Here is a 12,320-nt window from a genome sequence, read left to right as displayed (position 1 = left end):
ATCCACCATCTTGGAGACAGCTCTTCAGTGAGGAACTCTGAGATAGGATGGCAGTGGGTGGGCGTCAGCAAGCCTGTAAGCCAGTGTTTCTCTGATGGAAGAAGTGCTTAGCTCCTTCATTTACTTAATGTGTTTTTGAGCCCTTCCCATTTCCTATGACTAGGCAGTGAGACACAGTGTCCGGTGTGTCCTCAATTCTACCAAGAAGCAGGCAGTCTCTACCTGGGAAAGAAGATCTACATGCTTGCTTTAACCCTTCTCTCCACAGCAGCCATCTATGTAGTTTCAGACTAGGGCCACAGTGGATGTCTTTTGATTGCAATTGGTCATTCTGTGTAACAAAACAGAAAGATTTGCATGGAACACAGGTTCTTCTTAGATGACTCTCAGCCATGGTACAGACCAGATGTGGTCTTAGAGGGCCAAGCTCCACACTGCCTAAGGAGTCTCCTGCATCTGTCTTATGAAACGACTTGGTGGGAGTGTTCTAGTCTATATTACTTTTTTTCTGTTTTTAATGAAGATGATGATGATATGATGATGATGATGATGATGATGATGATGATGATGATGATAATGACGACGACGATGATGACTATCCTCGGGGAAGTGCCCAGTTAGAACTCATTACCTTCCTACAAGGAATTATTGGATGCCAAATTGGCATGGAGCTGTTAAGAGAAAATGAGCTTTCTAAGCTCACGCTCTATAGAGACAATCATCAAACATGGCTAAAAACCAAGTGGTGTCTATTTCCAGCATTCTTATTTTATGTTTTTGTATAATAGAATTTATAGTGCTCTGTAGTGCTTATAGCATCTGCTGTCAAGAACTGGATATTTAAGAAGAAAAGCTCAAGAAATGAGTAAACTGAACCTATAAGAGAGAGAAGGCATAAGCTCTGAACAGGTCAGCATAGAGCCCAGATACCTGAAGACACTGGCCAGAGCACCAGGCCACTGGTGGCTGTATTTTTACCCTTTATATCCTGGCCCTACGTTAGCCCAGAGATGACAGTTGCCAGCCAAATCACTTTCTATTTCATGCTAACATTATCAACCAGTGATTGAATAATTTCCCATCAAATTGATTGTTTTACTTCCCTGAACAATGATGTTCATCTTGTGGCTATGTCTGTGAGCTGTCTATGTGATGACCTGGCCATATACAAATTGAGGCTGACTCTTAGCGGCAGAGTGTATTGCCTCAGTGACTTAAGAGACCCTGCTCCCTTTTTCTCTGTGCCTTCTTCAGGTGAAGCTGCTTTATCTGGGGGTGCCCTGGCCAGGGAGACCGTTCAAATGGCTGTGCTCACGCTAGCTTTATCTGTCTGCATCTCCTATACCTAGACCTTCAACTAACCAAGTTATCTTTCTGTTTCCTTCTGTCTCTCCCCTTTCTACTCAACAGTGTTTCCTTCCACAGAGCCCGCTCATGTTTAAAGATCAGATGCAGCAGGATGTGATAATGGTGCTGAAGTTTCCATCCAATTCTCCTGTGACCCATGTGGCCGCCAACACCCTTCCCCACCTGACTATCCCTGCAGTGGTGACAGTGACTTGCAGCAGACTGTTTGCTGTGAACAGGTGGCACAACACAGTAGGTACGTGGGCCTCAGCACTCAGCGCAGAGCTAAGGCGTCGTTACATGCAGACAGCAGCAGGACGGAGTGCTGTCAGGCCCAGTTGGCAGCACAGTCTGTCCACTACTATAGCCCTCTGCTAGTGCCCTAGGCGTGGCTTCGTTCTTCCTCTGCACTCCAGCAATCTTCCAAACAGAGCAAGTTTGTCTGGATTTTGTAGGCAATAACTTCAAACTATCCTCTTTCAATGACATTAGTTTATTTTTCATTAGCAAATATTTCAATGCCCATTATGTATCAAATAGTCTTAGGCTTTCAATAAGCGGGAAACAAGACAGATACCATCTCTAGCTTTGTGCAGCTTGTCTGTGAGAAAACGAAAGCTCTGAAATTGTCCGGTGATTTCACATGTGTTTGCTCCACATTCAACCATGAGGGCTCCAGCCAGCACATCTTGAAGTGATATAATGTCGTCGCAAACATTTAGACACACTGATCCTTATTTAACCAGGGCAGACATGGATGTGACCAAATGATTTAGTTGGCCCAGTTCACCACTTACGGCTTCCTGCAAAGCCTCAGGACTTCCACTGTCTCCAGGACTGAAAAGATGAGCCCTGCTGATTTAACCTGGATCTTTCAATTCCACTGAAGTCAGCCTCACTCTGAAAAGGGCAGTGATTTATATCACACTTCACTTCCATGAGTTTATATGTGCCTGGCTCTGGTTTGTGGTTATTGGTAATATTATCAACAGGGGGTGGCACAGCTTCTGCTTGCCCAGGAGTGTACAGCAGACATCTTATGGGAAAAGAAGACTTCATTTTTCATGGGGCCTTGGCCCCTAGGAATGTTTTTTATTAAGAGAAAAAAAAAACTATAAAGGGCTAAATTATTAAATTGTTCAAGAATATTATGTATAGTTATTTTATAACCATATATAAAAATATGACAAATGAACTCAGAGCCCAGATGTCAGTCCCAAAAGTAACTTAAGTGGGATGAAAGTTTTAGGTGAGACTAAACTTATACCATGGATTGATTAGTCACTTTATTGGGAAAGGCCCCTTGTAGGAGAGCCGCAGCGCCTACCTGGCCCCATTCCATGGAAGCTCAGCCTGGTCTTGTATTCCAGGCCCACTGGTTGCATTGTAAGAAATGTTGTGATGCTCTCTTGTCCAGTTTACCACTTTTCTTGACTTAACACATCTCAAGGAAAACCTGAAGTTCCTGCTGTGGTGACTTTTTAGGACTCAATGAGGTCACATGATGGGACCGAGTCAGCACAAATTTTAAACAAATGCACATTTTATAAAACACCCTTGTTTGGAAAGGCTCCTTTTCAGATAATCTCATAGCAGCTCTCTATACTCGCTTCCTTAGGTCTCAGAGGAGCCCCAGGATATTCCTTGGATCAAGCACATCATCTTCCTATTGAGATGGACCCATTAATTGGTATGCTAATATATTTGTTATTTTCTATGTCTGTGATGAAATTCATGACCGAAAGCACCCTAGGGAGAAGTATGTTTTGTCTTGTGGTTCCAGAGGGAGAGTCCCTCATGACTGGGAAGCACTGTAGCAGGAAGCTAAGAGATCACATCCTTGACCAAACACAAAGCAAAGAGAGTGAACAGGAGGTGAGGTGAAGCTATAACTTCTCAAAGCCAGTCCCCAGTGATGTGCGTCCTACAGCAAGAGTTCTAGGGGTCCTACAGCCTTCGCAAGAAGCGCCACCAAATGGGGGCCAAGTGTTCAAATGTCTAAGCCTAGGGAAGTCATTGCTCACTGAATCCACAACAAAGATGCATTTTAAAATCTCATCTGTCTGCACATTCTCACCTGGTTGTTTATCTCAAAATACAGCTGAGTGATACATTACAGCATCAACATGACATTGACAGCTAATTGTCAAAGGGCTTTGCTAGTCTCTGCATGCAATCCAAGAATGCTTTGCTATTAAACCAACTCTTTATGCCATTTTCTTGATGTTTTAGGAGATATGTAAGTTGAATAGTAAAAGGCAAATAATTACACATTGTTCATGTTTGAGCCTCAGATATTCTTAACAACCTTATATTATTTAAGGTAAAGAAGTTGGTAAGGTAAATTAGTACTGAAAAGCACCTTCTAAAAAAATTCTAGTTGATGGGGCTAAACTTGTTGGTTTTTTTTTTTTTTAAAGTAAAGACACCTGAATTGCAAACTCCTGAGCTACAACTATTTACAGTTGTGTGGTCCATAGACATATTAGCCCTTGTTTTTATATCTGTGAAGTGGTTTGTGGTGATGTCTATTCTCCTGGTTTGTGGGTTTATTTAGAAAATTAAAAGAAACCTCGAAAAGCTTTAAAAAGTTGCTGAGTTGTGTATAATCAGTGGTATTCTGTTCTTCTGTTGGTTTAGATTTGATTTTGTTCTGACAGGTGGGTCTTGGCTTCCTCTTATTCTCACCCCCAACAAGACAGCCTTGCAAAGATGCAAGCTTTTGGACTAAGACAGTTCCTTAGTCTATCCTTGCTGCTTGTCTGTCTTCCAGACACTGACAATGAAATGGGTAGCTAGTGTGTGACCATGGGACAATTACTGACTCTGCTCTCAGTAACCAGACACCAGTTCTGCCCAGGACTTCCGTCTTACTTTAGAAAGCTATGTTTCTAAATGTCAATTCTCTCTTACTCCTTACCCTTACCAAGCAGTTATTTCAATTACTTTGCAGGTTTAGTAGATATCTACATATAGACGCTCAGTGATTTAATTGGCATTAGAGCCTACTGGTGGTGACCTTCCACACCTGCACTTCCTGTTTAAGAATTCAGGAAGGGATTTTGCCTGAAAGGATGGCGCAGCTTAGGGGACAGGCTGGCATCCAGACAGGCACTGGGGAAATCATAGATGTCTCTGAGTTCCTGGTTATATTCAGATTTACTCCCAGGGCTGCACACTGATTCTTTGCCTGTCTCTCTCTCCCCCAATCGCTTTCCCATCTCTTTTATTGGTCTCCTCCCCTGCCAGCCTTGCTTCAAAGGCCTTGTGTGTGTTGACAACCCAGGTCTGTAAAGCTACTGACCTGAAGCTCCCTGTGGGCTTCCCACATCACACCAGCAGCTCTCTGCCAGCTTTTTGTTTGGATTGAAATGTGCCGTGGGCAAGTGACAGATGGAGCAAACATTAAGATACTTTCTGATTGTGTACAAGGTTTACCTCCACCTGGCTCTTACTGGACACTAATGAACTGAAGCATATCATGCATGTATAAAACCAAAAGTATCTAAATACTTTTAAATGTTTCAAATTACTATCTTGGATCCCTTATCTGTTCTCATTTGTTGATGGAAGAGCTAAGTTTGCTGACATAGTTTTTAAGTTTGCTGATATAGCTTGTGAATAATCATTGTTACTAAAGAAATGTATATTCCTTGAGGAAAAAGTCTAAATCTTAACAATTTTGCACCATTGAAAGTCCATTTCTAGCAGGGAGGTGGTGGTGAAAGCATTTAATCCCACCTCTCAGGGAAGCAGAGGCAGGCAGATATCTGTGAGTTCAAGACCAGCCTAGTCTACAGAGTGAATTCTAGGACAGAGATACACAGAAAAACTGTCTTGGAAAACCAAAAAAAAAAAAAAATGAAAGAAAGAAAACAACAAAAAACCCTGATCACACAACACACACACAAAGAAGGTCCATTTCTACATCAGTGAAGCACAAACTTGTTTTCCTTCCCTGAGGGTATGCATGATGAAACTTTTTGGAATCTACCTTCAAATTCTTCTTCTTCTTCTTCTTCTTCTTCTTCTTCTTCTTCTTCTTCTTCTTCTTCTTCCTCTTCCTCTTCCTCTTCCTCTTCCTCTTCTTCCTCTTCTTCTTCCTCTTCTTCTTCCTCTTCTTCCTCCTCCTCCTCCTTTGTGGAGAGTCAGCATGTGATTTATTTATTTTTATTCTTTTTATTTTTAAATTGATTTATTGAACTATACATTTTTTCTCCTCTCCCCTCCCCTTCTATCCTCCCCCATGGTCCCCGTGCTCCCAATTTACTCAGGAGATCTTGTCTTTTTCTACTTCCCATGTAGATTAGATTCATGTATGTCTCTATTAGGGTCCTCATTGTTGTCTAGGTTCTCTGGGATTGTGATTTGTAGGCTGGTTTGTCTTTGCTTTATGTCTGAAAGTCACTTATGAGTGAGTACATATGATATTTGTCTTTCTGGGTCTGGGTTACCTCACTTAATATGATGTTTACTAGATCCATCCATTTGCCTACAAATTTCAATATGCCATTATGTTTTTCTGCTGGGTAGTACTCCATTGTGTAAATGTACCGCATTTTCCTTATCCATTCTTTTGTCAAGGGGCATTTAGATTGTTTCCAAGTTCTGGCTGTGACAAACAAAGCTGCTATGAACATAGATGAGCACATGTCCTTGTGGCACAATTGAGCATCCTTTGGATATATACCCAAAAGTGGTGTTACTGGGTCTTGTAGGTAGGTAGGTTGTTTCCTAATTTTCTGAGAAATCACCATACTGATTTCCAAAAGGGCTGGACCAGCTTGCACTTCCAGCAGCAATGCAGAAGGATTCCCTTTACCCCACATCCTCTCCAGCATAAGTCATCATCAGTGTTTTTGATCTTGGCCATTCTGATAGGTGTAAGATGGAATCTCAGAGTTGTGTTGATTTGCATTTCTCTGATGACTAAAGATGTTGAGCATTTCCGTAAGTGTCTTTCTTTAAAGGTTTATTTATTTATTATGTATACAACATTCTGCCTCCATGTATGCCCACACGCCAGAGGAGGGCGCCAGATCTCATTACAGATGGTTGTGAGCCACCATGTGGTTGCTGGGAATTGAACTCAGGACCTCTGGAAGAGCAGCCAGTGCTCTTAACCACTGAGCCATCTCTCCAGCCCTCCTTAAGTGTCTTTCAGCGATTTTAGATTCCTCTGTTGAGAGTTCTTTGTTTAGGTTTGCAATAACCCATTTTTAATTGGATTATTTTTTCTTTTGATGACCAATTTCTGGAGTTCTTAGTATATTTTGGAGGTCAGACCTCTATCTGATGTGGGGTTAGTGAAGATCTTTTTCCCATTCTGTAGGCTGCTGTTTTGTCTTGTTGACCATGTCCTTTGCTTTACAGAAGCTTCTCAATTTCTTGAGGTTCCATTTATTAATTGTTTCTCTCAGTGTCTGTGCTACTGGGGCTATATTTAGGAAGTGGTCTCCTGTGCTAATGCATTCAAGTGTACTTCCCACTTTCTCTTTTATGAGGTCAGTGTGGCTGGCCTTCTGTTGAGGTCTTTAATCCATTTATACTTGAGTTTTGTGCATGACGGTAGATATGGATCCATTTTCATTCTTCTACATGTTGATATCCAATTATGCCAGCAGCTTTTGTTGAATATGCTTTCTTTTTTCCATTTTATATTTTTCAAAAATCAGGTGTTTGTAGGTGTGTGGATTAATATCTGGGACTTTGATTTGGTTCCATTGTTCATCCTGTCTGTTCTTATGTCAATACCAGGCTGTTTTCTGTACTGTAGCTCTGTAGTAGAGTTTGAAGTCAAGAATTGTGATGCCTCTAGAAGTTCCTTTATTGTACAGGATTGTTTTGGCTATTCTGGGTTTTTTGCTTTTCCATGTGAAGTTAAATATTATTCTTTTGAGGTCTGTGAAGAATTTTGCTGGGATTTTGATGGGCATTGCATTGAATCTGTAGATCGCTTTTGGTAACATTGCCGTTTTTACTATGTTAATTCTGCCTACCCAAGAGCATGGGAGATCTTTCCACTTTCTGGTGTCTTCTTTGATTTCTTTCTTCAAAGATTTAAAGTTTTTGTCATACAGTCTTCTACTTGTTTGGTTAGAGTTATTCCCAGATATTTTATGTGATTTGTGGCTATTGTGAAGGGTGATGTTTCTCTGATTTCTTTCTCAGCCAATTTGTTATCTGTGTAAAGGATGGCTACTGATTTTTTTTTAGTTAATCTTGTATCCTTCTCCATTACTGAAGGTGTTTATGAGTTATAGAAGTTCCTTGGTAGAATTTTTTGGGTCGCTTATATAAACTATCATATCATCAGCAAATAGTGAAAGTCTGACTTCTTTTCCGATTTGTATGCCCTTGATCTCCTTTTGTTGTCTTATTGTTCTAGCTGAAACCTCAAGAACTATATTGAATAGATATGGAGAGAGATGACAACCTTGTATTGTTCCTGAATTCAGTGGCATCATTTTGAGTTTCTCTCCATTTAGTTTGATGTTAGCTATTGGCTTGCTGTATATTGCCTTTATTATGTTTAGATATATTCTTTGTATCTCTGCTCTCTCCAGGACCTTTATTATAAAGGGGTGTTGTATTTTGTCGAAGGCTTTTTCAGCACCTAATGAGATAATCATATTTTTATAGTTTGTTTATATTGTGGATTACATGGACAGATTTTTATATTTTGAACCATTCCTGCATCTTTGGAATGAAGTCAACTTGACCATGATGGATGTTTTTTCTGATGTGTTCTTGGATTTTGTTTGCTGGTATTTTATTGAGTATTTTTGCATCAATGGTTATGAGTGAGATTGGTCTGTAATTCTCTTTCTTAGAATGTCTTTGTGTGGTTTGGGTAGCAGGGTAATTAAATCAAGACCGGATAAGCAAATTAAAAAAAAAAAAAAAAAGCCCAGGACCAGATGGTTTTAATGCAGAATTCTACAAGACTTTCAAAGAACTAGTACTAATACTCCTCAAATTGTTGCACACAATAGAAACAGAAGGAACATGCCAAACTCTTTATTTTATGTTTATTTTCAGCAAATAATTCTGGTGTGAACAAACGACAGATCACAGACCTTGTGGACCAGAGCATCCAGATCAATGCCCACTGCTTTGTGGTCACAGCAGATAATCGCTACATTCTCATCTGCGGGTTTTGGGATAAGAGTTTTAGAGTTTATTCTACAGAAACTGGTAATCTTCACAGCAGGTTTATTCTCAGTGTTCAAGAGATGGTGGAGGCTTGAAGACCTGATTCTCACTCCAGTACCCACACATAAGCCTGTACTCACCTATCATCCCAGCACTGAGGGGGCAGACACAGGAGGATCCCTGGGCTCAGTGAGAGGTGCTGTCTCCAAACTAAGACAGAAAATGACTGTGGAAAACTTCTGATACCAACCTCTGGCCTCCACTCATGGGTGCACACACATGCCCATAAACACACACACACACACACATACACACACACACACACACACACACACACACACACACCACATGCATTCACAAAGACTGTATCTTCTCTGATGTGAAGTCATGATAATGTAGAGAGTCCATGCTGTGCCAACTCAGTTACCACACTAAGCTAACCAGTTAGTTCTGCTTTAGAAATGAACTACTGCTTGAACTCACACTGACCTGAGTTTATATCTCAGTGATGCTTTTGGGCCCTCCTCGCATTCAAATCCAGGATAAAAAGTAAAACCCTCCATTGTCAGACACAAATTCTGGAGAAAAATCTTGATTGTCTCATTTTATAAGACCTTTCCTTAGAAGTTACGTGTGAACGGACTTGAATTTCTTGCAAATTTGAGAGTCTGTGGCTTCTTTTCACAAATTAGTAAAATAAAATTATTTCTATTTCCATAAAGACAATGAGTCTAAATTATGTCATTTTGTGCCACAGGGAAACTGACGCAGATTGTGTTTGGCCACTGGGATGTGGTCACATGCCTGGCCAGGTCCGAATCCTACATCGGTGGGGACTGCTACATTGTGTCTGGATCTCGGGATGCCACCTTGCTTCTCTGGTATTGGAGTGGGAGGCACCACATCATTGGCGACAACCCCAATAGCAGTAAGTGTTTCCAACAATGGTTCTTTCTGACAGCACGTGACTCAGCGAGTTTTGTTGTTTTCTTCCCTTAATTTTTATGGAATCTGTAAAGAACTGAAAACATGAAAGCTTACATGACAAAGCAAGTGTAAACATGAGCGACTTCTGTGACTTTGGCCTGTGGGAGGCCCAGGTCTTCTCGTGCTGAAAGTACAATCTCTGCCTTCCTTAAAATTCGGTGAGCTTTTCATTTGTGCCTCAGTCGAGTGGCTCAACACTTTTCTCCACGTCAGTGGCCTTGCCTGGGATGGTCTCTCAGGTACTTCTGTTCATCGGTGCCGTGTCAGGAGAGATGGAAGAATGTCCTTTAAGTCCCACACTTCTTCAGCTTGTGTGCATTTTATCTGGAATGCTCCAAAACAGGAGATGGCTGTTGATGGACAGGAACCAAGGCCCCTTTCATAGTACAAAACCTGCAGAAATGCCTGCATTGAATACACTGGAGTTTGTTCTCAGCCTCCATAGCTGGAGTGGAAAGTGTGCTGCAAAGTGATGCTTACCTCTTGGTGTGGGGAGAGAAAAGTGTGAAAAATGAAGGCCTCTAGCCTACACTATGGAGTGGGGTCTGACAGTTGACTCAGGGTTTTTTTTTTAACATGCTAAAAAAATTTGTTGCCTATTCTACATTATCAATGAACACTTCCTGATAAATTTAAACAAGTCAATATCCTTATGTTCACTTCCAAAATCCCTATCTCATCTGTAGCAGAGTTCTACTGTGTGTGGTGAGGGAGGGGCCATCACTCCACACACAGAATGTTGATATATGTGTTGTATCTAAGCATACCATCTCACGTTTCCAAATGCTCTTTATCTCTGTAGTACTATGGCACTACTAAACATGGCCAAGCATCTTACATATGCATTGACAAAAATTATGCAGTATAAGAAAAAGGAATTTTAAAAAGCAACAGAAAAAAGTTTTATACCTAATTAACGTCTTCAAAATGAAACTCAGAAGGAATAATCCAAAAAAGGAATTTATAGGGCTATAGAGATGGATCCAAGGTTCTTGCAGAGGACCCAAGTCTGATTCCCAGCACCCACCCCTCAGGAGGTTCAGCCACTGTAACTGCAGTTCTGGAGGAGCCTGATGCCTCTGACCCATGAGCACCTGTACGCACATGTATATACCCGACACAGCTGCACATAATTTTAAAAATAACTTTTAAATGGGAATTTGTGTCTTGAAGAGCTACCATCAGGTAGCAAAGATGAGATTTTATGTTACATACTATCATGAGGTAAAATATCTTAAAGAAAACATTAAATTATTCTAACGATCTGTGTTAGCTTTACTAAAACGTAAGGTGCATTTAACCTTGAAGATGGCAAGTACTGATCCTTCAGTAAAGTTAAATCTAAAAACACTAAGAATAGGTAAAGCCCCTATGTAAATGCCCAATGCTTACATGAATCAATATGAATGAAGTTGTTAATATAATATTTATTTTTGGAAGCAGTGTTTTTAGAGGTGGGGTTTTACTTTGTAGCCTTGGCTAGCCTCGAACTCCCTATGTAGACCAGACTGGCCTCATACTCTCCGAGATCCATCTGCCTCTGCCTCTCTAGTGCTCAGATTAAAGGCCTATACCTTCACATCCTGAGTTAAAAAGCAGCATTTTATTTCAGCCTTAGACACGGATAAGATTATTCTTTAAAAAGCCAATTACCAGAATGTATTTTTCTGAAGCACAATTAATAAAAACTCAGAGAGAGAAATTGGGGTTCAACCTGATGATCCAAAAAGCAAAACAGGCAGCTCTTACATCAACCTCAGTCCAAAATTGCGATCCTGCCTCCAGGAATCTCAGAATGATACTGCTTCTGAGAGCTGTCTTCTCTTGTTCCATAATCCTCTCTAGGGCTAAAACTAAAGGTGTGCACCACTGGGATTAAAGGCATGCAGCACCCGGTTTCTATGATAAACTAGTGTGGCTACTGGGATTAAAGGTGTGTGGTATTGCAGCCTGTCTGTAAGGCTGACCAGAGGGGCTGTTTTACTCTCTGAATTTCAGGCACGCTTTATTTATTAAAATAAAAATGAAATGCCACTACATTTTTTAGTGTTGCTTCCATATATGGATTTAAAAAAAAAAAAAAACCTTGTCATCTTTGAACCTACAAACTTCCATAAAGCACACTCTGCAGTACTCAATCTGACATGAAATGTGGGCATGGCTGTGTGCTCTTCTAGAAAAAGCAGGAGGAGCAGATACAATATGGGTAGAGCAGCTGAGAAGTGCTACTACCTGCTCTGTCCCTGTGTTGTGCGCTAGACAGAGGAAGCCCCAGCCTCCAGGAGTAAGTCCTGCCCCTGAGTGAGTAAGCACACTGAGTGCTTCCGTGACTCGGTAGCTCTGTCAAGTAATATTACCACCATCAGTACATGGATACATACCCAGAACTTCACATTCTGCCTGTGGACTCATGAGTTGTGTTTAAGGAAGAAAACAAAAACAAAAAACTTTCTGCTTTTTGCCAGATGGATAACCACAAGAATAAAATCCTTAAATTTCATATTTCATTAATTTGATAGTTTTATGCCCTTCTCTATGCCTGGCTCAAGCAGCTGAGTCAATCTATGTTTTTAAAGGCAGCCACAGCACTCATTACATAGACTGCCATACCTGTGACAGCTGTGGTACTGCCGTAACATGCAGTCATTGTCATCAAAAACTGACAATGTGAAAATACTGTCCAGTTTAATCTAGTCTAGCTACCAAGTCACAAGTCAGAGGACCATATTGTACATGTTTTCTGTCTCTAAATCATTGCTATTCAATACCTAAAGGGCACTTATGCTAAACTGGTAAGAATGTATGGTATAATGTATGCCCTTGGGTTTGGA

The 12,320-nt window shown here is 40.8% G+C and overlaps 1 protein-coding gene across 4 annotated transcripts in view; it reads left to right on the top strand.

Moving 5' to 3' along the window:
* Positions 1-12,320, top strand: part of Nbea (neurobeachin) — a 467,863-nt gene that overhangs the window by 441,783 nt on the left and 13,760 nt on the right. For all 4 annotated transcript variants that reach the window (XM_050120186.1, XM_050120187.1, XM_050120185.1 and 1 more), the window contains 4 exons: positions 1,411-1,603; positions 2,966-3,037; positions 8,389-8,544; positions 9,260-9,430. In XM_050120186.1, the coding sequence (XP_049976143.1) occupies positions 1,411-1,603; positions 2,966-3,037; positions 8,389-8,544; positions 9,260-9,430 (592 nt within the window). The remainder of the gene's footprint in view (positions 1-1,410; positions 1,604-2,965; positions 3,038-8,388; positions 8,545-9,259; positions 9,431-12,320) is intronic.

The sequence above is a fragment of the Alexandromys fortis genome, unplaced genomic scaffold (assembly GCF_014885135.2).
Source record: "Alexandromys fortis isolate MF-2015 unplaced genomic scaffold, M_Fortis_MF-2015_v1.1 scaffold_172, whole genome shotgun sequence".
Taxonomy (NCBI): domain Eukaryota; kingdom Metazoa; phylum Chordata; class Mammalia; order Rodentia; family Cricetidae; genus Alexandromys; species Alexandromys fortis.
Note: the sequence above shows the minus strand (reverse complement) of the source record. Positions and strands in the feature narration are given on the sequence as shown.